General features: G+C 36.6%; 3 protein-coding genes across 4 annotated transcripts; 1 reads left to right on the top strand and 2 right to left on the bottom strand.

Moving 5' to 3' along the window:
- The first annotated feature begins 16,548 nt into the window (after positions 1-16,548).
- Positions 16,549-17,016, top strand: LOC130749440 (uncharacterized). The gene has a single exon (XM_057602797.1). It carries the CDS (start codon positions 16,549-16,551, stop codon positions 17,014-17,016), a length of 468 nt encoding a protein of 155 aa, XP_057458780.1.
- Positions 17,017-17,139: 123 nt separating this feature from the next.
- Positions 17,140-20,656, bottom strand: LOC130725119 (serine/threonine-protein phosphatase 7 long form homolog). The gene is made up of 4 exons (XM_057576373.1): positions 18,860-20,656; positions 18,679-18,757; positions 18,198-18,599; positions 17,140-18,090 (listed from the first exon to the last, which is right to left on the bottom strand). The coding sequence occupies exons 1-4, from the start codon at positions 19,705-19,707 to the stop codon at positions 17,278-17,280; spliced, it is 2,142 nt and encodes a 713-aa protein (XP_057432356.1). The 5' UTR covers positions 19,708-20,656; the 3' UTR covers positions 17,140-17,277.
- Positions 20,657-20,783: 127 nt separating this feature from the next.
- On the bottom strand, positions 20,784-25,671 carry LOC130725135 (omega-amidase, chloroplastic). 2 transcript variants are annotated; one of them, XM_057576390.1, is made up of 10 exons: positions 25,419-25,671; positions 25,225-25,341; positions 24,934-25,158; positions 24,712-24,805; positions 23,897-23,971; positions 22,578-22,656; positions 22,393-22,408; positions 21,336-21,416; positions 21,104-21,186; positions 20,784-21,000 (listed from the first exon to the last, which is right to left on the bottom strand). In XM_057576390.1, the coding sequence occupies exons 1-10, from the start codon at positions 25,638-25,640 to the stop codon at positions 20,922-20,924; spliced, it is 1,071 nt and encodes a 356-aa protein (XP_057432373.1). In that variant the 5' UTR covers positions 25,641-25,671; the 3' UTR covers positions 20,784-20,921. The 2 variants fall into 2 exon arrangements, with proteins under 2 accessions (XP_057432373.1, XP_057432379.1); XM_057576396.1 differs by lacking the exon at positions 21,336-21,416.
- Positions 25,672-26,294: the final 623 nt, after the last annotated feature.

Here is a 26,294-nt window from a genome sequence, read left to right as displayed (position 1 = left end):
AAAAAATTAATAATGTTATCTTTTGAAAGTTTTTTTAACTTATGGACAAAAGTGTGACTTGTGGAAATTGGATAAAGACTACAAACTTTTCATTCTTTTGGAAACTTCTTAAAAGTAAGGTACAAAGTGGTGCTGAAACCTTTTCCCTACATATGGTTATAATATATTTTTTTCTAGCTAGGGGGCAGAGAGATATATCTATATGTAGGGTACATAAATTTTTTTGACCAATGCTAGGGGCGGGCGCCCCTTATGAGTACCCTTGGTTCCGTCCCATCTCTCCTTATTAATCATTAACATGCTTATTTCAAACCTAAAAATATCTCACAGACATAATATTTATTACACTAAACAATTATTTATTAATCTTCTATATATCTATATACATATGTAAAGGAGACTTGAGTATTTTGCATTAAATACATCAAGTAATTCCTACCTCTACATTAAAATACATTAAAAATAAAGAATTTCATTTGCAATAAATATATTAGATAATAAAATTAAAACTGAATATATTGTAATGTCAAAAACTATTCAACTACCAACATTAAATAATATATTTATAAACTTATTTATCTTCATTTTTATAATTATTTATATATTAATTATAAAATTTCCTATACATTTAAGTAAAAGCTAAATATAATGTGATAAAAAAATTTAAACATATGTACTTAAAATATTAATTATTCACCTCAAGTTGAGAAAAAAATTAATTTATATACAGTAATATATTTTATATAAAATAAATATATGAAATATCAGAAATAGTCAATGAATAAATGCTTTTTCGTAAAGATATATTTATAATTTTTTTTAATAGTTACATGTGTTGTTTAATATAGATTATAATTTTTTTTGTGTTATTTTATAAAATAATTTTACATACATAAAAAATTAATATATTATAATTATTTAAGTCTTTTAGAATAATCTTTTTATATACATTAAAAAGTGTATAGAGTATACACAAGATGATATTTAGAATAAAATTTTATTAAATAATATTTTTATATGGAAACATTATTTATAATTAAAATTAATTAATTTTATTAATTAAAAATTAGCAAATAGTTTTAAAATTAAAAAGCGCAGCAATAATTTATTAATAAATAATTTATAAAAATATTTTTAAAATTAACATTATTAAGTATGACGTGGATGTAAAAAAGTATGACGTGTGTGTATTTTTTTCATAAATTTATTCAATTATAAATTTTGATCTATTATGTATTAGTAAAAAAGATCAACTTAAAGAAGTACAACAGGGAAAAATAATTAAGGCTAAAATTAAAAAAATAATTAATTTACTAAATAATATTTTAGAATATTAAAATTAAAATTTATTGTAATTATCAAAGTTAAAGCTAATTAATTGTTGATAAAAATTATAAGAAAATGTTGATATAATTTATTTGGTGATATTAAAACCTATTAATTGATTTAAAATATTTGAAATGCACTTTATAATTTATTGTATGTTTAAATAAATACATTTTTAAATTGTTAAAATTATTTCAATGGTAATTATTAAATTTGAATAGTATTAATTATTTACACAAAGAAAACTCTAATACTCATAATGAAATGTTTTAACACAATTATTTTTATTTTATAATAATTTATAAGTAAAAAATATTTAATATATATTTAATATTTTTATTTAAACTATAATAAATTTTATATAATAATGATAAAATTGTAAAAACACCCGTGCAACGCACGGGTTTTATATCTAGTATATATGTAAAGCTCACTTGAGCTTTTGCATTAAACACATTAGTAAATACTATTAAAAGTGTGAAAACTATTGTATCAAACACAACACTAATGATATTATTTCTATCTTAGATTAAAGCTCACTTGAGCTTTTGCATTAAACACATTAGTAAATACTATTAAAAGTGTGAAAACTATTGTATCAAACACAACACTAATGATATTATTTATATCTTAGATTATAGGTTTCAAAACTGGATTAATGATTCTAAAATTGTTCAATTTACCTTAACGTAACCGGTACTATCACATTAAAGAGGGGACACTGATGATAAAAAAAAAAGTTTTTGCTCATCCTTTACCTTTTATCTTAATGTAACTGGTATAATCATCACATTAAAGAGGGAACACTGATGATATAAAAAAAAAGTATTTGCTCAACCTTTTCCATATTTGGCCTATAATCATTCTATTATCCAAGATAATCAAGTGCTTTTGCTAAGCCTTTGGCCATATATTTGCCAGATAATCAATTCTATAATCTATAACCAACCAACTCTGAGCATAAAAAAAATGTAAGAAATTTCCATAGATACGATCATTTAGAAACATTACAAGAAACAAGAATGTTCAAATGCAAAATGTTTAAATATTTATCTTCATTTGAATTTGCAGTTGTAATTAAATAAAAATTGACACCACAATCCATGTATCCAAAAAGCCATTTTCTTTTGTCAAGTGTCTGGCAACTCTGAGTATTAAAGTTATCAGTTGTTTCATTTGTACATATTCCAATCGCAATTTCATAAGCTGTCTTTCCATAGCAATAAAGTCAAAATTATATTTGTTCATATTCCAATCACAAATCCATAAGTTTCCCTTCATAAACTAATAAAAATTGGCAATATCAAGAGCCTATTAATCTACCTACTTTAATAAAATAAATGCAATGTATTACACTAAATCATGCACTATTGCATGTCTCTATATAAACAAACCACTCACACTCAAATCACATATCTTATATTTCAAGAGCCAACAAACAGAATGACAACTATCACAAGCTATTTCAACAAGCATGTCATTTTTCATCACATCAGCAAATTAAAAAACTGTTTTTTTATATTACCCATTTCTTATTTCTTTGTTTCAGGAGAAAGATCATCAACAACACTAAAGAACACACATTCCTTCGTGATCTACCCTCTATTGCAGATGATTGGAAAATAAAAGTGTGAGATTCATGGATATGGGACACTCTCAATACATATAGAAAAAGGGAATTAATTAGCACTAATGTGGTTTTATTTGACAAGAAGGTTCTAATTTTTTATTGTCTAATAACTTTTTACTATCACCGAACTTACTCCTCTCTTGATTTCTAATTCTTACTCTTGATTTCTAACTGCTACAATACTTTCAGAGTGTAACACCCCGATTTTCGGGTGTCACTTTAGTAACTCAAAAATAAAATAAAGCGGAAAAGCAGGTATAATTTTTTTACATTTTGTTTTTAAATAATAAAAAGACTTGTCGAAATAAAGACTCAACCCATTCGTGATTAACAGCGACTAATATACAATAAAAGCACAACCCTCGCTGCAACCAAAATCATCGTCACGAGTGTCCTCAAGTGACAGAAAGTTACATCAAGTAACTAAAAGTATTGCCCAACGACAAACAAGTGCGACCCATAGCCAGAGTCATAAGTTTTATAAATACAGTCCTCCAAGAAAGTAAGTCAGCCCAAAACGGCCTCCAAATGACCTCCTACGTCCGACAAACTCCCTGTGATCCTCATGGAAGAGAACCACACAAAAAGCTGATAGTCGGGGACCTATCCTTCCCCAAAATAAGAAATGAAAATCAGAGCTATGACAACGAAACCCCATATACTACACCCCTAACATTGACCCTCATCTGATCCTACAAGAAGTCCGGGTCCACATCGAAGGCTCAGTAGTAGTCATTTCGCTCCGGGTCCTCCCTGAACGACGAACTATCACGAATCAACTGTTGAATGTCTGGCAGCAGGCCAACCGCCCAAACACAAACATGAACACAAAGCCAAGGCGCGAGGGTCAACTCACAGAATATGATAGATAATACAAGCAACATGTGAAGAATAAGGGGGTATATATATATGTTGTATATATATACATATAAATTCTGCATTGCCTACCCTAAGGTATATACATGGCATGTTATCGAATCTCTAGTAACAACACAATATTCAATATCTCAACAATTCAACAAATAACATAACGATGTTCACCAATATCAAATCATCAAAATCTCAACATATGAAGTTAGGTAATAAGGTTAGTCAAACAATGTATCGTCCTCCCAACGCACAAGTGCCTAACTAAACAAATGTTCCCTATCGTTTGCCCTAGGGAAACGATGATGAAATCTCACGCTTCCATGAAGTCTCACGCTTCAATGGAGTCTTACGCTTTCACGAAGTCTCACGCTTCAGTGAAATCTCACACATTCACGAAGTCTCACGCTTCAGTGAATTTTCACGCATTCGCGAAGTCTCACGCTTCAATGAAGTTTCGCGCCTTCATGAAGTCTCCCGCTTCAATGAAGTTTCACACCTTGACGAAGTCTCACGCTTCAGTGAAGTTTCACGCCTCTGCAAAGTCTCCCGCTTCAGCGAAGGTTCCCGTCTCCACAAGGTCTCGCGCCTTAGTGAAGTTTCTGCTTTCACGAAGTCTCACGCTTCAGTGATTTTGCACACTTTCACGAAGTCTCACGCTTCAGTGAAGTTCCATGCTTTCACGAAGTCTCACGCCTCAGTGAAGCTTCTCGGCTCATCCTTTGGATGGCTAAATAAACTGCTCAAAGAGCGAAGGAGTACCAATGTACTTGGAAACTTATAGTTTCCCGACTTATCCTTTAGATAGCCAAACAACAAACTGCTCATCGAGCAAAGGAGTATCAACGTACTCAAAAACTTATTAGTTTTCCCCAAAACTTGGATTCGGCGACACTTCTCATTTTCCAAAACTAATAGCCAAGCCCTAAGCTTTCATCTGACATTGTTATCATTAATTAAAGGGTTCAGAGGTTGTTTAGTGTATTATGAATTTTCCTTGTAAAATAGTTTCCATTTAGGTTTATCTCTAATCTTATAAGTTTAAAAGATCCCATAATCCCAAGTAATTCTCAGAGAAGGTCTCGATCCATTAAAACAATAACAAGGGCTCGGACCTCTGTTCGTCCCGTCAAACTTTCCCAAAATCTCATGATGAGTTTGACATAACTGCCCGTTATCCTCACTCTGACGTACAACAGATATATGTGTATTTGCATAATCAAAGGAACACAATCCAACAGTCATGGCACATATATGAACACATCCTAGATTAACCATTTAGCACATAGCATGTGAATCAATATCAAAAACAATTCCAGCGATAAATGATTATCATTGTCAGCCGTAGCCTCAGAAAACATTTTCCCAGTCAATCACAATCAAGTGCATAAACAATAAATCAAGTCGAATTCATCGACGCCTAAAACATTAGCTAGCAAGGTAAGTTGCCCTCACCTCTAGTTCCTTCAGAATCACGGTGTAAGTCACGCTCACAAGCTTGCTCAGTCAAGTCCAAGGTTTCCACAAACGAACCTTAGAGCAAACAAAGCAAAAATCAATCAAAATAAGTCGGTATAATCGAAACAATACTAACTAACGTTAGACAAAGCTCAAGAAGCTTCAGAGTACAACATTTAGGCATGAATGGAAGGGCTTCCCCCGAATGGATGAGTTTTGACTCGATTCAAGTTTTGTACAAAAACTCTTTATTCGCTAAAACGTGCATAACTCGAGCTACAGAACTCGGAATGACACGAAACCAAAGCCAAAATTTCGACAACGGAGAGAGCTACGCTATAATTCAGGTCATACAGACCCAAAAATTATTTTTGGACACGGTACCATAGCAAATAAGTTTCGGCCACTATCAAAATAGGGTTTCCCGAACTTTTTCTTCGATCTAATTTAATTCCTAGGTATTCTTAGGCGATATCTAGGCCAGGGAAACTCTTAGAAAAATTATCGGGTCGAAAACTAACACAGGGGTATTTTGGTCAGTGCTTTTAGCCCGAAAACTCAAAATCAGAATTTTGAGAAATAAATTTGATGAGCGTGTTCCTAACGACATTTATAACAACTAATCCTTCTGACACTAAGCTCAGTCGAGAGTTTTTAATCCAAAGAACGAAGCTTTGGCCAAAAATGGGTTTTTCAAGCAGAATTGAAACTCGGTGGATTTTCGGCGAGATTCAGCAGAAAAAAACCGGATATTCATGCTCTTGGGCATGTAGGCAATAAGTTTAGACACTGAAATCAAGTTATTTGGACAGTTTTACAAAAAGCTCAAAACTTTGAGCACAGAAAGACATAAAGAAAAGCGACAGAATTGACGATCAGAAGTAAGGAATAACATCTATACCTCGAGGTCTACGCGTAGCAACGAACGGTGAAACGATCAGGCAAAAAACGGCGAAAATCTCTTCCTCCCCTTCCTTCCTCAAGCTCGCGGGTTTGGCTATGATGGTGTGGGATTTTTTTTTTTGATTTTTTTCCTTTTCAAGCTATTTATAGTTTATGGAAAATGCGGAAAAATGAAAATTTCGCGATTCCGATTTTTCCTGCGCGTTCCTCTGCTAATTCTAAGATATATTCTAGCGACAAAATTCCATAACTCGAAACAGGTTTCTTGGAATTAAAGCAAACGATCCAAAGTCGGTGTGAATCGATTTAACCCGAAAAGTTACTTTTTGCAGTTGATGTCGGATGAGAAAACTTTCTTCTGAAGAAATATTAGAAACATCGAAAGAAATGGGTGTACGCGTGTGGAATCTTCGTTTGAAGTTCCAAATAGAAAAAGTCTCCATCAACAGTTTATTTTAAGGTTCTTGAGCTATCAGGGATTTAGTTTCGACAAACCTCCGAGAATTGGAATCGGACGTTCGTATATCTCAGGGTTTCGTATCGAAACGCTTGTCATGGAAAGGATTAAGAGAAATTATAACATTCATCTGAAGATTTTTGGAATTAGTTCCTGTAGTGCTTTAAGAGTAAATTAATCGTTTACTAATGTCTTGCCCTAGGCGTAAGCGAATAAGACTCGCGCTATAACTTATATCGACTTTAATACTATTCTTAGTCTTTTCCTGAACTTTATCCATCATAAATTTAGTCCATTTGGTAAACACTTGTTCAGTTTTCCGTCACGATACATCGAAACCTAATCGTGAATATGAATTTAATTAATTTATTCTAAGCTTAAAAACTTGGGTCTCACACAGAGTATATAACTACATACATGATACTATAGGGAGAAATGTTGCAATTCAAGAACATTTTGAAAGAAGAAAAAAATATACGCGACCACTAATTTTATGGTCACGAAGAATAAAGGAAAATTTCATGTAGTTGAGAAAAATGCTTTGATGTTATAATTTGATGCTACAACTATAGTGAATGAAATAGCAAATGATAATAGCATAATTCCCCACCACATTTTTGAATTTGTGAACTTTGAAGATTTGCCAAAAGAAACTACATCCACTTTTTCAGCTTCATTCTCTGATTTTTTTTTATGTGCTCTATTAAAAAAACTACTTCCACACTTTATTGATTATATTAATTGTTAATTGTTTAAAATTTTGATTTTCCATGTTTAAAGTACCAAAGAGGGACATGCCTCTCACAACAAGTTTTGCCTAAGAAATATGCAATGTTGTTGAACTCTCTAAAAATAATCCTAACTTTCAAGCAATTCATCACCTCAATTACTAGATGACTAATGTGATTGAGGGTGTTGATTAGCTTCCATGACCGATTATCTTTGAAATTCACTCACCCCACCGAAGAGAGGAAATACTTTTAATTACAATATGACTCAGCATGAACTGATGGTAAAAGAGAAAGACATTACATATAGCTTTTACTTCAGGCCCATATGTGAATCTCCAACTCGGATTCATATAGAAATAATCCTTACATTAAAATTACTTAATTTAAAATATTTAAAATTAACTTAATGATTTTTCATATTATTAAATAAATAAATTATTAAATTTATTAAATTACTTCAATTCAAATTATTAAATATCAATTATTAATTTAACTAATATTAATTATTTACAAAAAGAGAACTCTAATATTATATATTGAAATGTCTTAACAACATTATTTTTTATTTTATTATATTTTATAATACAAATTATTTTACTGTAATTTTCTTTTTCATAATATTTAACTGTGCATCCCTCTCCCATTAGTCCATATATATCACTTGTGTTACCCCTTCAATTTGATAAGTCAAGAGACTAATTAATTAATATGCTAATCTTTTTGGATATGGGAAAGCAAAACACCATGATGAACTATACTGAAAATGATATATCGGACTCTCACAAAGATACAACAAACCCCACCACTGCCATTAGCTACGTACATGGACATCAAGGATTTGCCCCCATTAAAGTTATCAGGATCACATGTCTTCCTATATTTGGTTACCTTCATGTTTAGTTGCCCCAAGATACACACAGCATACATGACCCACACCCTTCGTGCACCCTAATTAAACATCGATACATGCACATAACACTCTTAATTAATTCAGGTCCAAGGAGACCAATGCAAGGTGATGAAGCTGGCTTAACCAAAAACAGGAAGACAGAGATCTTATGTACTTTCGCTATTTGATGGCAATGCGAGTTCAGGGTATTTAATACTTGGTAGGGACAGTGCTCAAGATGTTGGTGTAGTCAGCAATATTGGGAGTCAAAGCAGTTGGATAAATTTTCAATAAGCCATTTGATGATTAAGTAAGGAAAGAAATTGTGTGGGCAAAATGAATTTAGACACGCAGCTTCAATCATTCCGGGAACAGTTTAATAAGATTTTAAGTTGTGTTCAAATATTTTGGTAATACTCTGCATCTTGCCCATCATGTATCTGGGACTGTGGCCCAATGAGAACCCACTTTTTCTTTATCCGATTTTCATTCAAATTTCATCCATGTTTTTTTAATTATATCACTTATCATATTTCATATTTATCTTTTTTCTCTCGCATTGAATTAAGGTATATATTAATAAATTTTTATTAAGATATAAATTAAATATACAATACTCTAATTTCATCTTAGATTACAATTAACTTTACTCAAAATAGTTTAAAGTGTGTAGTTTAATTTCTATGTACTGACGGTGTAAAGTTTTTTTTATACCGTCAACTAATCAAATTTCAAGGATGTGAAAAAATATATTCTTTTACTTAATTTCATTAATTGACGTGACACATCCTTGAAATCTGATTAGTTGACGGTGTAAAAAACATTACACCATAAGGGCATCTTTTTCTCTTATTTTTTAGTTGAAATCATATTCGTGTGATATATTTGGCATTTCAAGAAAGTTTTTCAAATTGATAAAAATTGTTGAATTGAAAATAAAACATGCTCACATCTAATCCAATTAACAAACTAACACACATTTAGTATTAGTGAAATGAAGGAATGCGTTATAACGAGATATATAACTTTGAAAATCTTTATGAAAAAAATAAAATTATCATTATCTTTATAACAAGATTTTTTTTTCTAAAAAACAATTTACTGTCACATTTTTGGAAAATTGCACTCTATCACTAATTATTACGTTATGTCACTATGCAATTTGATATTGATAATGATATTCGAGCCATTGAATATCTTGATCATCTAAAACCGTGTAGCAACACGATGTGAGATGTATTGTCCTCCACGATACCCCTAGTAGTTCCGCCAAGGAACACAATAGAAACAATATATGGAGCTACTCCCCAAACATGTTTTAAAGTGTGTGCCTAACACAAATGCAAACATGTTGTAAAGGTGAATGTGGGACAAGTTTTTCTTATCTTTGACTCGACTCTAAATATCGTGTGGGTAAGTTTTTAAACATGTACTCATCCCTAGACCCGAATAAAACCGACGAGGTACGCATTTAGTAAAATCTGGGCCACCAAAAGGATAAGTTTGAGTTTATTTGAAAGACAAATTGGTAGTCAATTTTAAATCTCATAAAAGAATTATAAATGGGCCAGGACTGATTACCGACGACTTTCCCCCCCAATAGGGTAAGTTTCCAGTCACCTCGGAGTGTCACGTCTCTGGCCCATCAATCACATCGCCGGACTTTAGGTCCGAGGCTCGAGACCTAGCCTATAGTTACGAGGTTCCCTGGATCGCCAGATCTTCTGGATTGACAGAGGCAACAAAGAAATCTAACGGACGAAAGACCGTCCCACGTCAGAAGTTCTCAGACCTCACCCGTATAAAAGGACCCCTGGCCAGTAGGGGCAAAGGTAACCATTCTATTCTACAATTAACCCTAAACCCTAGTAGTTCCGCCAAGGAATACAATAGAAACAATATATGGAGCTACTCCCCTAACATGTTTTAAAGTGTGTGTCTAACACAAATGCAAACATGTAGTAAAGGTGAATGTGGGATAGTTTTTCTTATCTTTGACTCGGCTCTAAATATTGTGTGGGTTAGTTTTTAAACATGTACTCGCCCCTTGACTCGAATAAAACCGACGAGGTACGTATTTAGTAAAATCTTGGCCACCAAAAGGATAAGTTTGAGTTTATTTGAAAGACAAATTGGTTGTCAATTTTAAGTCTCATAAAAGAATTATAAATATTTCTCATTAGGTAAAAACACTAAATTTCTAATCATATTATGAATTTTATAAAAACTACACAGCCATTACATCATTTATTTTGAATTTTACATGGTATAATATTTCAATTTGACTATACAATGAGATGCATATTTCTGTTAGGAGTGTTTGGGGACAAGTTATGATTTCACCCAACCTAAATATTAATCGAAAAAATTTTTAAACTTCAATCTATCCATAAATCTGAAGAAACTTAACAAGATGCAATTTGAATGGACATGAACCAATCGGAACACCTTAATATATAGCATCCCTTAGACCATTTGCAAAGGTTGTTGAGAGTTGATGTTGAGAGTTGTTGAGGGTTTGTAGTGGTTGTTGAGAGTTTGTTGAGGATGAGGTGGAGGAGTGAGATGTTGAGAGGGGTAAACATTGTTGAGAGCTGAGACCGGTGCCACGTGTCAACGCGCGAGTGGCCCTCCCTAGGCGCGTGCACCACACGGACAGACAGGGTGCGTGAGTGGCAGTGGAAAGGAGAGAGAGAAACGGCTGGGGATTTGGTGGGACGCGTGGCGTTTCCGTATTGGTCCGCCAGTTTTTTTTTTTAATTTTAAACTGAATTATCTTGTTGAAAAAAAAAATCTGAAAATTTTTTTTAACCAAAATTCATAACTTTTTTTCCTCTATAAATAGAGACTTGGTTCGTTTGATTTGGACACAGAAAAAAAACCAAGTTTTTCACCATCTTATTATCTCTCTCACTATCTTATTATCTTTCTATTAGCATTTGTTTTGAAATGGATCCCAACAATCACCATTTCAACACCCAGCATTCTTCTAACTACTCATATAACTACCAAAATCTCAACAATTATCAAGATCCAGATCAATTTCCCAACCAACGTCATCAAAATCCAAACAATTATCAAGATCCAAATCAATTTTTCAACAAACGTCCTCAACATTCCAACAATTATCAAGATCCAAATCAATTTTCCTACCAACGTCCTCAAAATCCCAACAATTATCAAGATCCAAATCAATTTTCCACCCAACGTCCTCAAAACATACATAATTTAGGGTTTGCACCAAATTCCAACAAGTCATCCTTTCATCCATCTTATGGATCTATGAGATATCCATCTCAAACACCCCCGTCTAGTGGTTATATGTCAATGGTGAATGAAAATTTTCCGAGTGTTGATGCACCTGAATTTCCCGAATTTTCAATACAAATGACTCTTGGTGCTAATCAATTCACTCCAAATCAAGAGGATTTAACTCCTAAGAGCAAGAGAACCCCGTCACCAGCATGGAACACTGCACAAAATTTGGTGCTAATTAGTGGGTGGATTAACTGTGGAACAAGCAATGTTGTGGGGAAAAACCAGAAAGGAGAAACATTTTGGAGAGATATTGTTGAGTATTGTAATGAGCATTGCTCATTCGATCCTCTGCGTGATGGAATTGCATGCCGAAACCGTTGGAATTATATGAACAAAATACTGGGTAAATGGATTGGCGCTTATGATGCCGCTAAGCGTCAGCAAGGAAGCAGTTGGTCGGATAATGATGTTTTGGCAAAAGCGCAGGAATTATTTGCATGTGGGAAGAATGTTCAATTTATTTTGATGGAAGAATGGATCGCTTTCCGTGATCTACCACGTTATTGTGTGCCTAGTTTGTTGTCTTCCATTTTTAAGTTAAGGAAATAAAATAAATTATTGTGTATATTTAAAAAAATTAAATTGTTAAGTGTTTATTGTTTTAATTTAATTTAAAACAATAATTGTAATTTTATGTAAATAATAAAAATAAAAATATAAAATTAAATAAAATATGAAATAAAAAAGTGGTGGGGTAGGGTGTTGAATGAAAACCATTGGAGTGGGTAATTGTTGAGAGAGTGTTGAATTAGAAAGAGAAGATGACGTGAAGTGTTGGGAAGAGAAAAAGTTATGTACGTTAAGAGTGTGTAATTTAAACAAACAATTATAAATTGTCTTATTTCAATATACAACGGGTGTCACTATCACAGCCAAAGACAAATAAGGAGACCACAGGACAGGATGCTTGTGAACACACGTGTGAAGGCATGGCAACATGCCTGAATAATCTGACATTGCTTGCAAGTGCCGTGTGGGTGCAAACCTTATTCATTATCCACGCACGCATGAAGCATTTATGCTTCTCCATTGTTGAGTCCTCGTGCAAGCCTTGCATTGCATTCATCTTTTACAACCATCTTTAAAAACAACCATCTTTAAAAGTATAAACAAACATCAGTAAAACTATATATTTTTCAATGAGATTGTTACCTCATTTTAGATGTATTAATAAGCTTTAAGAAAGTTTCAAAAAAAGGATTTCAGATAACTAAATCAAAAAACTTACAAGTTATACTATTTTATTTGAGAAATAATTATATTGATCCACTAGGATGTGATTAAATAACCTTTTTGAGGTTCACAAAAATATATATTTCTGGGCAATTTTTGTTTTAAAGAAAGATTTCTAGGCAAGTTAAGCAATCTCTTTTTAAATTAGTTTTATATTGTAAGAATGTCATTACCTCTTCCCCAGATGTTCCAATGCTTTCGGAGCCACATTGCCTATCGAGCTAATTGATGTTTTCCTACAAATTTATCTATTTGATCAAATTTTCGTATTGTCTTTGTTTCAAATTCTATTTGGAAAAATGCTTTACTCTTTCATTAGTAATTACTACCCAATACCATTCATATCAAAATTCTGATTAGTAAAAGTTTAAATTTTTAACTGATAAAAGTTGTATTTTTAGCATCCTCATTCAATGTTAATTTGTGCAATTATAAAAATATATCATTGTCACATCCTTTATGACCTGTCTTTGAATACTCATCTCCAACTCCATCCAGATCTCGGGGGACAAGTAGGCCCTATTCATCTTCCAACTAATCCAAAATTTAATACTTCTACTTCTATTACATGTCTTTTCAATAGTTCTATTAACTGAACTCTATTCATTTTCTTTTTCCTGACAGCTCCTACCTCGTTCAGATCAGCTTAATAGGTGTTTATGCATATTTATTTGACGTTAGAATCAAATATAACGCTAATGAAATTTCACGTATCTCAATACATTAACTGAGAAATTATAATTTATCATGTAGAATTTAATGTTGACCAACGTGGATCAATGTAGAATTTGACAAAAATCCAAATTGTGTACGCAACGCGCACTTGTATGAGTTATCTTCCTTTCAGGAAAAAAAAATATGAATAATGTGGAAAAAAAATTAATTACAAAAAAGGGGTGAAAAAAATCATATTTATAGGAATGGTGTGTTTCAGGCCAGCTTGGAGCCCGCGTGGCAACATTGTAGGATACGCTACACATCACACGTATCCATGCATAGCATTCACCCCACCTTAAACGAATCCCATGCACCCATCAATCGGTCAAACATCTTTCATTCCCAAGGAGAGAATCAGAATCTCTTGGCATTTATGGCATCCGCCTCATCTCAAGCGCATTCATGTCAGGTGAAACATGATGGCTGACCGGAGACAAGAAGCAGCCTTGTCACTGGATACGCGTGACACGAGGCGTTGGAAGATGCAAGGAATTCGCGTGGTATGAAACGTATGCCTTGCTTCCGCTTGACCTGAAACGCATGCTTTGAGTGGGGGAACAGAAGTGACCTGACCTGTACGGGGGAACAGAAATTACATCTTGCAATTCATATGAGGCGAATGATTAAAAAAGTAATAAAAACACACTATATTGCTAACACTGCGAAGTCATTCTGCTCACCCTCAAAAAAACAAAGTTACAAACGGAAAAAAATTTGTTGAGCTCATTTTGAATTCCACAAGATGAACCACGTAATTGCTTGTGTGTATTACAATGGTAGATATTATGAGGGCAGTGAAGGTATGACATTTGAAGGTTTGAAGAAGATGATGCTTTTGAAACGCAACATCACATTCAACAACTTGAAAAAGTTAATTCATGAGAAGTTGAAGCTTGGAAGTAACCAAGTTATTTCCTCCGTGGGCTTTAGGTATTTGTGCTCATCTGACCCAGTTCAGTATACAGGTCTCGTGATAGTGGATACTGATGATGTGGGGATCATGATGGATATATTTACTCAGCAGTGTGGCCACCAGTCAGTGGTAACCATGTTGGAGCTTTATGTTCAAATTGATGAGGCAAGAAGTTCATCAGTACCTGTTTCAACGAATCCTACAACCACTCATCCGACGTTGACAGACGAGGGCGTCACACAAGTGGAGATCCATGAAGCTGAACCAGAGAATGTTCCTACAGTTAATTTGGATGATGATCATGATGATCTCCACCATCACCTCATTGACAATCCTGACATCATATATTCAGAACCAGAGGGAAGCGAAGATGAAAGAAGGCTTCAAGATTCTGACGGAGACTCATCGGACTCAGACCAAGAGGGTGGACAACATACAACAACTGATCTCCCTGTTAATTCTCAGGTGCACGGTATATTCAACCAACTTATCCTATAAATTACGAATAATTTAATTATGCATGTACTAATTTTTGTTTTATGTCCAGCTATCCCAAACACCACACCATTTTGGAATTCTGCTCCACACTACTCATATATCAATTGGGCTCACCCAGATGAGGAGACATATTTTTTTCCTGGTAGCGATGTGGGTGGATCATGGGAGTTAGGTGATGATTTGTATGTTGGTTTGCGTTTTGAGAGCAAGGAAGATGCCAAGATGGGCCTTAAGTATTATTGTTTCAAACGTCATCAAACCTATAAGATACTCGAATCCAAACCAACTTATTTTACTGCCAATTGTCCCAATCATTTGGATGGATGCCTTTGGAGGATGAGAGCACGCATGGACAAAAATATCGATAAGTGGGTTATATCTAGGTGGGTCGGCCCTCATACGTGCGTCAATCCGATGAGACCGCAGGACCACACCAAGATGACTTCCGATGTCATATGCTCTTACATATTGGGTATGATTGTTGTCATCTATATAATTTCCTTGCTCTTAAAAGGAATATTAACTTATAATATCGTTAATATGTTACAGGCATGGTAGGTGGTCGGCCATCTGTCCCCATTGCAGCCATACAGGAGAGAATCAGCGGGGAACTTAACTACCAAGTGTCATACATGAAAGCTTGGTTAGCGAAGCAAAGGGCACTTGCGAAGGTGTTTGGCAACTGGGAAGAATCTTACGCAAAGCTCCCAAGATGGCTTGGTTATATGAGTTCATTTTCCCCAGGATCCTACTACTATATTTACACAGATGCTTATATCGGTGCGGATGGTTTTGTTGATGGTAGTGTTCGCAAATTCCGTCGAGTGTTCTGGACTTTCAAACAGTGTTGCGAAGCTTTCAACTATTGTAAGTCGATGATCCAGATAGATGGCACTTTTATGTATGGAAAGTATAAAGGAACGTTGTTGATTGCCACCACTCAGGACGGAAACTCTAACATTTTACCGATAGCTTTTGCAATAGTGGAGAGTGAAAGTATGAGTTCATGGGGTTGGTTTTTGCGTTTGATAAGGCAACATGTTACTCAGAAACAAGGTATATGTTTGATATCAGACAGACATGCAGGCATCAAGGCCGCGGTAAGGGATGCGAGAAATGGGTGGCAGCCTCCAAATGCGCATCATGTGTATTGCATCCGCCACATTGCTAGCAACTTCAACCATAGGTTTAAGAATGCAAAGCTTAAACAAGAGCTAGTTATGATGGGTATTTGTTTGAACTCAATGAGTTTTATTTTTATAAACAAAAAGACTAACATTTGTCACTTGTGCAGGTTACGAGCCATGTTTGTACCTTTTTGAACGGATGTTGGCCAAGTTTCGACAGACTAGCCCTGCTATCCAGGCATGGATTGATGGAATCAGTAGGGAGAAATGGAGCCTCGCCTGTGACATCGATGGTGGTAGATTCGGCCACATGACAACCAACCTTGCAGAGTCTGTTAATAAAGTGTTCAAGGGTGCTAGGAACATGCCGATCACTGCACTTGTCAAATGCACATATGCCCGTCTTGTAGATTAATTTGTTCAAAGAGGCATTGCTGCAAGAGATCAACTGCAGGCCCGCCAGGTATACTGCCACAAGGTCATGGTCGCATTAGCCAAAAATCATGAAAAGGCAAGTGCTCATATGGTGCGCACGTATAACATGAAGCGAACAAGGTTTGAGGTCGAGGAAGGATTTAACCAGCGTACGCATCGTAATGGTTATAGGTGGAGTGTTCGCCTAGACGAGCGAACATGCGAGTGTGGACGTTTCCAAGCCTTCAAGTATCCATGTGATCACATGATTGCGGCATGCGCTCGACAGTCCATTAACTATTATGATTTTGTTGACCCTGTGTATAAGTTGGAGACTGTAAGGGATGCGTATAAAGCTGAGTGGTGGGCCCTTGGAAATGACTTGAACATTCCTCCAGCAGGTGATGGCCCTCGACTTGTTCCAGACCCCACCATGGTACGTGTTAGAGGCCGCCCAAGGTTAACTCGAATCAGAAATGAGATGGACCTGACAGAGTCTCAACCGAGCCGGCGAAATAATGCACTTCAAAGATGAACTTTTTTACCTTGATGTAGTTGATGTATTATCTTTGACTGTACAACCCATGATGTATAATAAAGTTGTATAAGAAGGAAACATTTTATTAGAAAAAAAAAAACGATGATGCCATAACCACATAACTAAACGGGGGAACACTTTTTTTTTAATTGCAAACCACATAACTAAACGATGATGCCATACAACCTTAAAACAACAAACATTTTATTAGAAAAAAAAACCAGAAAGCTTAATTGGAAATACAAAAAAAAAACACAATCAACTTTGGTCTTGGTTCATGGAAGGATCATAACCCGACATATTGTAGCCTGTGAGGGATGCTTGGTTCAAATCGAAGTCAAAGGCTGCCTGTGTAGCACGAATCTCAGAATCTGGTGGATGGGCATGCTGCATCTCCGGTGAAGCACCTAGCAAATCATGTAAGGCCCCCCATCCACGCTGGGGGCTAGGTGGGGTCCCCCATGAGGAGGGTATAGACTGGCCATCTGGGGTGAACCACGTGTCAAGCTGGGGTCCATCTTGTTGAACCTGCGGCGCTGAACCGTGGTAAGGCTGTGACTCTGAAACTGGCGCAGGTTGATAATACTGTTCAAACTCACGGGACCCACTACCACTGTAATGTTGCTCTTGTTGGTAAGGTTGCTGAAATGCGAATAATGCCTCCTGTTGCTGAAATCCTGAAGTATTACCATGTCCCTGATAAGAAGACCCATCACCACTATAGTGGTATGATGTGTAGGAATCACCAGTATGGGTGGGAGCCAACCAAAATTGCCCGGAAGGCAGCTGTTGGGGTACATCAATTATAACTGGTTTAGCTTTTTCTTTTTGTTTTTCCCGCCGGGAGAAATCCTTTCCTTCTTGCCTTCCGAGCTTTGGGTGAAAATTTTGTGCTACCTCAGGGATCTGAACAGGCTCCATTGGCGGCGCTTCAAGCGGGGGAATAGTGATCCGCCCCATCTCCTCGCATAACGCAAGGCAATGCATGGCCCGCTTCTGAAGGTTGTCAATTGTGTACCTCCCTTGTCCAATCAGCGGCAGCCCATACCATATGTGATGGATATTCGCAGCCTACAATTAGAACAAAATAAAATGTAGGGTAGGGTAAGCATTAAGCATAAATTATATTAAAAAAATGTATAGATTAACATAAATTCAATAGGTAAGCATAACATTACCAATTGACCCAATGCTGCTCCTTTACGTGTTAGCCAGCGACGAGAGTGTTGTGAATACCACCTCATGTATTGATCACTGCCTTGTGCAAGCCTTATTAAACTAGGGCCTTCAACCAATTGGTGATGTTTGTTTTCCCAAGCTACAATAAAAGGTGCCAACTTATCAACCCAATCCCAATCATGTTTTCCCGACAGTGACATGTCATGTACCTTATCGTCTTGGAGAGGTTTGTTAGGAACATGTTGCTGAAATCCAAATTGTTGCATCACCCGATCAGGCTGATGCCATTCAACAATAAAAAATGATATCATGGGTGCAACACATCTCCACAAATGCATGTTGTCCCGACATATTGGAGATAGTTGCTGCAGGAGACTATGTGGATAAGGCATCCACACAAACTACATCAACAAGAAGGAAGAGTTTAGACTTGGACAAATATAATATCGTAGTCATATATCTTTAATGGCAGGTACTCACTTGTTCAGTTTTAAGTGTGTCAAGGTAATGCCTCCAGTACGACAACTGATACTTTATCCAGTCAGCATCTTCTCTCCACCTATATAATAAAAATAAGTTCGGTTGGTATAAGTTAGGATGATCCACTATTCAAATTCCAAGTAACAACTATTCAAATTTGAAGTAACAATTGGTTGCATACCTGGCTCCAAGAGGGCAACCTTCTTTGATAACGTTGAGTTCTTTGAGGGGGCCAACATCAGGAAATCTCGTCCAGACCCAGAATTGGATGAGTTGTACACAACCACCGATCTCCACACGTGAGATTTTGCTTGCATTACACATTTCCTTATATAGATGGGCAAGTACCGCAGAACCCCAACTATATTTTCCAGCTTCCTCAAAATTCCTCAAAAGAGGAAGATATCTCAGAGGAACATGCGACCCGCTATGGTCAGGTAAGAGAAAACCTCCAAGTATGCGCATGATGTATGCCCGTGCAAAACATGCCAAATCCTGAGGATTGTCAATGAAGTCTTGCACATTGTTAAAATTCTCATTTATCCACTTCATTTTCAACGCACCTCCTCTAATAGCTTCTGCTGGTGGTCTCTTTCCTAAACATTCTTCAGCGATGACAGGCCAATTACAAGAGGTGGGACCTGTGACAACGTCACCATCAATCTTCAAGCCCAACTGAACTGCAATATCTTCAAGAGTTATGGTGCATTCTCCAAACGGGAGGTGAAAAGTGTGCGTCTCGGGACGCCACCTTTCAATGAACGCTGAAATCAAGGGAGGGTCTGGATAAACATCTGAGACTAGCGCACAGTGGTAAAAACCCACAGCTTCAAGGTGACCTCTGATTGCCTCGGGAACGCTACGTATGAGTCTCTCATGCACAACTCGTGAATCACGTGATCGTCGAACTTTGAGAATTTTATTTGTTTGTCCATTCCAGACTTTATCTGAAATGTGTGCTCCTTCCCCAATAAGATACAACAAACTAGTGTTTGTGGGCCCAGGATTGATCGCCAATTCCTCTACCATTGAAATTTTACAGAGGCTTGTAATGGGATTAACAACTTTGCAACTATGGAAGAAACTAAGAAGGAATGGGAATGGAGAATAAGTGAAGTGAATTTATGAAAGTTTGGAGAAGAATTGAAGTAAAATTAGGTAGGTTTGGAGAAGAAGGAGAGTGGAATGAAGGTGTTGGGGCGAATTTACTTCTGGCGGTCCTTTTATAGGGGTTTAAACCGCCAGAAATGGTTTAACATGCGTTTAAGGCCAAGCGTATCATGCATACGTCTAGGTCCACGCGTATGCCTGCTCCTGTCTCCCTGTCCCCCTGTCGCCTGGCAGCCGTGACAGACGTGCCTTGACTTCGCCTGGTTCCATGCGTGCCTTGACTTGACTTCGCCTAGTCCCAAACGCATCGATTGCGTGCCTTGACTTGAGCTGACATGATTCAGAGATTCTCCTTGGGAATGAAGGGAATCTCTGACCGATTGATGGGTGCATGGGATTCGTTTAAGGTGGGGCGAATGCTATGCATGGATACGTGTGATGTGTAGCGTATCCTACAATGGTTGCCACGCGGGCTCCAAGCTGGCCTGAAACACACCATTCCTATAAATATGATTTTTTTCACCCCTTTTTTGTAATTAATTTTTTTTTTCACATTATTCATATTTTTTTTTCTCCTTTCAGCTTCTCACTTATTAATTGTCACGTGCACCGCATGCATGTTGTTATTGTAGAAACTGACTGAATCACCCCTGCAGTCATAAAAGAACTGTATGCATTGCAGTACATGGTCTAAGTAAGGGTTATGGTCCTATAACCTATTTGTATTATAGTGGGAGGACACAACCAACCAAAGTTTATTTGGTAGAGGCTGAGGCTTAACCGATGTTAAGGTGGATTCATAAAAACCGCTACAGTTTATTTTAAACAGCTAAGGTTGTAGATCCTTTTTTTTCTTATTTGTCCCTCCGTTTTCACATTGTGAATTGTGGTGCTTGTCAATGACACTCTAGTAGTGAATGAACCTTCTTTGGTGATCCATTTCATCCACATCTGAGAAATGAGTACATATGATAGCAATTAACAACAGAACAAACTATCCAAGAGAATACGCATTCATTTATTTCTTTCTTCCCTTCAGGGTTTGGGTCTATATCAGTTATAATACAACATCCAACATCCATGCTGCACACAAGGTACTGAAGGTGTCTCAAATATAATAAGTCCTGCTCCCTCTAGGAGGAATTCAGCCTCTGAAGATCCACCAATTGATAAAGATCACCTCTTCTTTGCTTTGTCACTGGGACACTTGTCCTGAGCAATTGCAGCACCAAATAGTTCAAAGTGATTACGACTGGCAATCATAGGTTAAATTAAACATGTGCAAGACACAATTTTCGAGTGAAGAAAAAAAAACCTTCTCTGCTCCAATATTGAATAATCAATTTCAGCTATGATGGTTGCTTCCTCATGTTCTGTAGTAGCCATAACTTCTCCAAACTGCCACATTGATATGTTCCACAGTAAGATGCAAAAGTTAGCTTCGTAAGCTTTGCTGACAATTAAAGATATCTCCCCTTCCATTCGTGATTAAAACTCAGAATAATCAACAAATTTAGATGGCTCTACCCAAGGAAAGATCCACTTACTGGTCCAACAAGAGTTGAGTGACCCCAAGCTACATAACCAGATTCAGTATCCCGAGCGGGTGAACATGTTGCCACATATATCTATCAGTAATGAATTTCTTAAGCATTAACTAGTCTCCTCATAGCTTAATAATTTGTAATTCACAATATCATATGTATATATCAAATCTTCATGCCATGGATCAACAACAAAATATGGCTATGATACACACAGAAGCCCCTTACTATAAACCTGCTTTAATCACACAATCAACAGCTTCATCCCAACAATTCAACTCTAAACTTATAAAGACAAAACCTTTATCTCAACCCCCATTTCAGCCTATACTTTTGAGAGGGGTCGTGGAGTCTTCCCAACTTTTATTGCTTATCTGAGGGTAATCAATCCAAATGGCAAGATCAAATTAACAATGTAAAGTAGCACATGCTTTCACAACCTATCCTACAATATGCTAAATTCCTCTGGGGGTTTTGGCTTTTTAGATTTTTTTTAATGATTGTTTTCTTATTCCGATTGCAAATATGTCCCAATATAAAGTTACTGTTTTAAGATCATTATTGGGTTCATCCATCGACAATTCCACCAAGTATAAAGATAAAAATTATTAGATAAATTTCAGATTTGATATGCTTTAACAGTAAAATTGTATAGAATACAGCCACAATAACTAAAGTGTTTTTTCAGTTGGCGGGGTTGCCTACAAGCTACAATCAAATAATGTCAGTGTCCTATCATTAATCACGTTAAACGACAGACCCTTTATTTCCTAACCCTTCTTAATGGTTTGGCCTCATTATTTTCTCTCTACTTCGAGTTCTGATTATTGGACTACCCTCCAGTTTGTCAAACCCTCCGAGTGTGAGTGGAGTTTCTTTAGATTTTCTCCATACATGGCCTGAATACCTAAACAAGAATCTACCATCTTTTCTTCGATAAGTACTACTCCAAGTTATCTCTAATGCTTTCATTCCTAATCTTATCTAGACTTGTGCAACATTAAAATATGTATATGCAACAAAAATCCACGGACGTTCCAAACGACAAAGGGGTCATTACCTGGTTATCCATAGCCCTGCATGTGAAAAAGCAAAAGACATATTAGAAGTTGAGTGTAGATATAATACTTAAGAAAAATTACAGAAACAATAGGAAGACTCAGAAGAAAGAAATGGAAGTAACACAAAGTCAAAAGACATTTTTTTAAGGTTCTCAAATGCCCACTAAATTGTATTTATTTCTACCTTGCCCTCTGCAATAACTCCCAATGCAATGGTCCAGTTGTCATGTTAAATGCCCCAGGATACAAAAGCAAGTGAGCACCTGAAGTCAAGATCTAAATACTGTGAATTCCCCAAAGGCTTTAAGAACTAGAAAAATAATTAGAGCAGTGCCATGCATGTTTTATAAATCAACACAAGTGGACAACTAATGTCAAGCTATGCTTAGATGTTACACAGCCTATACAAATAAGAGGGAATATTGACAGATAACCCTAAAAGAAATGACACATCATACCAAGGATTAAAATGTAAGGTAATTAGGAATATTGACAAAACACTTACCCTTGGTCATACGATCTTAGAGTAATTTAAGGTAAATTAGGCTATTTTTTAAGATTGGTTTCTTTATTTTTTTATTCATATTGATTTGTTTCCTTATTTAATTAAGATCAAGAACCTTTGCTAGTTTCCCTATTTGACTAGAATTAGGAGTCTATCATCAGTATACATAAGGGTAAGTGTTTTGTATTTTATAAGACCACACCCAATATATTATTTGGATACAATTTTTTTTTTTTTGCATTCCTTTTTCTTTCTTGAATACCTTAAAGATTTACTATGGTATTAGAGCGATGACATCCTTCGTGACATGTCCATCACTATTCTGCTGCTAAGTTCCCCAAAGTTTGGAACTCTACTCATAGTAATGTCATTCTCTTCTTAGCAAGCAATCAGGATTCTGGATGAGTCTTGTTATCTCGATTTTCCAGGTACTATGTTTTTGGGCTTCCACCCCGATATCAGCGGTAACCTGCCATATGGCGCCGCTGCGAGTTTTGGTCCACTTCTCATGTTATCTGATTTTAGGGTTTCAAATGCAGTCAGAGTGCTGGTCCACTTCTAATCAGGATTCCTTATTTATTTAGAATTAGGAGTCTTAATTAGTTTTAGTATTTGACTAGAATTAGGAGTATTCTATAAATAAGGGTAAATGTTTTGTCTTTTGTAAGACCACACCCAAGATATTATATCAATACAACTTAATTCTTTGTTTTCCCTTATGCTTCTTCTATACCTTAAAAGACTAAACCTTACAATTTCAAAGGAATAATGATTTGAAGTTTCTCACACCACATTTCTGAAATAAGAAATACACTAAGGCATAGTTCCCCAAAGTACCTGGACCAATTTCTCCTATTCTATCCACCCCCAAGCAATCAAAATTGTTACTAATTCATGCTGATGGAACAACAGAGTTGGAAACAAATCATTCCAATCGCAACCAATTACAAGTAGAACAAGATTATTTGCTTACAAGCAAGTTAATGGAAAAGACAAACCTCGTGCTGCATATATCATTGCTAGTTCTGGAAATCGAATGTCATAACAGATCCCTATGCCAATGCGCCCAACCTCTGCATGAATCATTTCATTATTACAAGTTGTTTACTCTAACAAGGAAAAACCCACCGCAAGTTAAATAATTGTTGGGAGAATGAAAAATTAGACCACTGACACATGGTAATCAGAAAAGATATTTTATTCTATCAATAAAGAATAATCCAGTCGGAAGCCTTTACAAGGATGCTTTATTTTCCCCTCAATTTATCAAGAAAATGAAGATAAAACTAGGCTGAATGCTGAAACACAACTAGCTCTAGACTTATCCTCCCTTGCTGTATTAATCTTGATTCTTGTGATTTCTTTACATACTTTTCTTCCTATACATTATACATACACCTAAACCCACAAACATGAGAAGCCATAACTACATAAAATAAAAACTTGAAGTCTGAACATGATTATGAAATCTACAGAGATACAAGGTTTACAGAGAAACAAGGTTTTCAAAAATAAACCCCTCATAGGAACATAGAATCAGCAATAAAGCATAAGATAAGATCAGCTGCCATCAAGATGAGCTATGGAAGAGGTTAAGAAGGTAAACATCCAATCCAATAGGTTAATCCAACCCGATAACCATAATAACAACTTTCATTTGCTTTCCTCATCCCTTCTCTGCAGCCATTTAATATTAGTATATCAGCTCTGTAGTTTGAATATACATTTCTGATTCACGCGATGCAAAACGTAACAGCAGAATAAAAGATTCAATCATAATGGAATCAGAAAGGTGAAGGATAACATATTAGACCTGTGTCCACAATAGTTGGAGTCTCCCCAGCACTAAGAGTTTTGGATTCAATAAAAGTAATCTTCCCAGGGATATCAATGTCAAAAAGATGTATCTGTATACACACACCAGAGAATGTCAGAAATTACACAATAAAGCATCACTCACAACGCAAATTCAGCTCAATCGTGAAGCAAGTATTAAAACTAGATTCTAACGATGATGAGAAATTGAATTATGTACCTTGCGGTGCTTGGCTTTTAGGTTTCCATCAGTTCCAAACACACAGCAAGTGTTGTACAAGCGATCTCCAGAGCGTTCAGGGATAGAACCACCAACGATGGTGACCTTCAAGAGACGGGAGAGTTCAGAGAGCATGGCAGTTGAAGGAGAAGCATCGTGACCGGCATCAATATCCTCAGCGTAGATTGGGAAACTGTCATTGGAATAAGGACTGTTCCAAATTTCCTGCAACACAATACTGGTAAGATGCAGAAGAAGCAGAAGAAGGGAAGAAGGAAGTAGGTAACTGACGGGTAGAACGACGAGCTTGGCGCCGTTTGCGGCGGCGTGGTGAATGGCGGAGCGAGCGTGGGCGATGTTGCGGTCCTTATCGGCGGAGACGGAGAGTTGACAGAGGGCGATCTTGAACTGAAAGGGGAAGGGAAGGAAGCAGTGAGTTAAGGAGGGAGAGGTATGAGGGAGGGGGGAGGAGAAGGAGGACTTGCCTTGGTGAGAGGAGGAGAGGGGATTGGAATGGCGGGTGGTGCACGGGCGCGTTCTGATGTTGCGGCGGCGGCGGACATGATCGGAGGAGGGGAGGAGGAAGAGTGGATTCGGCGGTTGGTGGTGGAGAGAAAGGGGAGATTAGAGGTGCGAGTGAGAGTGCGGTGGAGATTGAGGGATTTGAAGGTGAGCTGCTGCAGTGACGATAGTGCGGATGCTTTCATTTTCAATGAGTGTCATCTGAACCCCTTTTGCGTTTAACATCTCACGACGGAATCCACATAGGAAACGGGTACGGGTCAACCGCATTTTCCACGTGAGTCCACTTTTTAAAATAACGAAAAACTACGAGGCCAACACATCCTTAGCTAAGATGGGGTCTCAAGACAACTAAGGGAACACTGAGATCTAGCTTCAATCATAGCAAGGCAATCCGCTGCTTCATTTGCATCTCTAGAGATGTGCACGAGACCAATGCTCTAGTCACGGACTCACGGTCCAAGAGAAACTGAAGATCAAAGAACTCAGAAGCTAACTCATGGAAGGAAGACCTGTCATATGCTAAAGCTTCAACAATTTCCAAACAATCCACCTCACAGATAGCATGTCGAATATTATCATTCCACAAAATGCCAAGGCCACACTACAAAGCACAAAGTTCTGTTTTGAGAGGGTCACCCCCACTTTAGTCAGCATAAAAGTTCGTTATCCACTCACCGGAAGCATCTCTGATGAGGCATGTCATCCTCATTCTCAACTAAACCGGGTCAAAGAAACCATCTGTGTTAAGCTTGAACGTGCCAACTAGAGGCGCCTTCCACCTTGCCGGACACAAGGCTCCAAGGCACGACGAAAGCCTCCTAGCAAGACACCTGTCG

This window comes from Lotus japonicus, chromosome 1 (assembly GCF_012489685.1).
Source record: "Lotus japonicus ecotype B-129 chromosome 1, LjGifu_v1.2".
In the NCBI taxonomy this organism is placed as follows: domain Eukaryota; kingdom Viridiplantae; phylum Streptophyta; class Magnoliopsida; order Fabales; family Fabaceae; genus Lotus; species Lotus japonicus.
This window is presented reverse-complemented; position numbering and strand designations above follow the sequence as displayed.

Bases quoted from the DNA above. Each gene is read 5' to 3' on its own strand.
- LOC130725119 (XM_057576373.1), bottom strand. From the start codon at position 19,707: ATGGTAGAGGAATTGGCGATCAATCCTGGGCCCACAAACACTAGTTTG. The intron at 18,758-18,859 runs GTATGCAACCAA...TTTATTATATAG, and splicing joins GGTTGCCCTCTTGGAGCCAG to GTGGAGAGAAGATGCTGACT. The intron at 18,600-18,678 runs GTGAGTACCTGC...TTGTTGATGTAG, and splicing joins ACACACTTAAAACTGAACAA to TTTGTGTGGATGCCTTATCC.
- LOC130725135 (XM_057576390.1), bottom strand. From the start codon at position 25,640: ATGAAAGCATCCGCACTATCGTCACTGCAGCAGCTCACCTTCAAATCC. The intron at 22,657-23,896 runs GTTTGTCTTTTC...TCTTGACTTCAG, and splicing joins AATGATATATGCAGCACGAG to GTGCTCACTTGCTTTTGTAT. The intron at 21,001-21,103 runs GTTTTTTTTTCT...GCAATTGCTCAG, and splicing joins TCAATATTGGAGCAGAGAAG to GACAAGTGTCCCAGTGACAA.
- LOC130749440 (XM_057602797.1), top strand. From the start codon at position 16,549: ATGGTCGCATTAGCCAAAAATCATGAAAAGGCAAGTGCTCATATGGTG.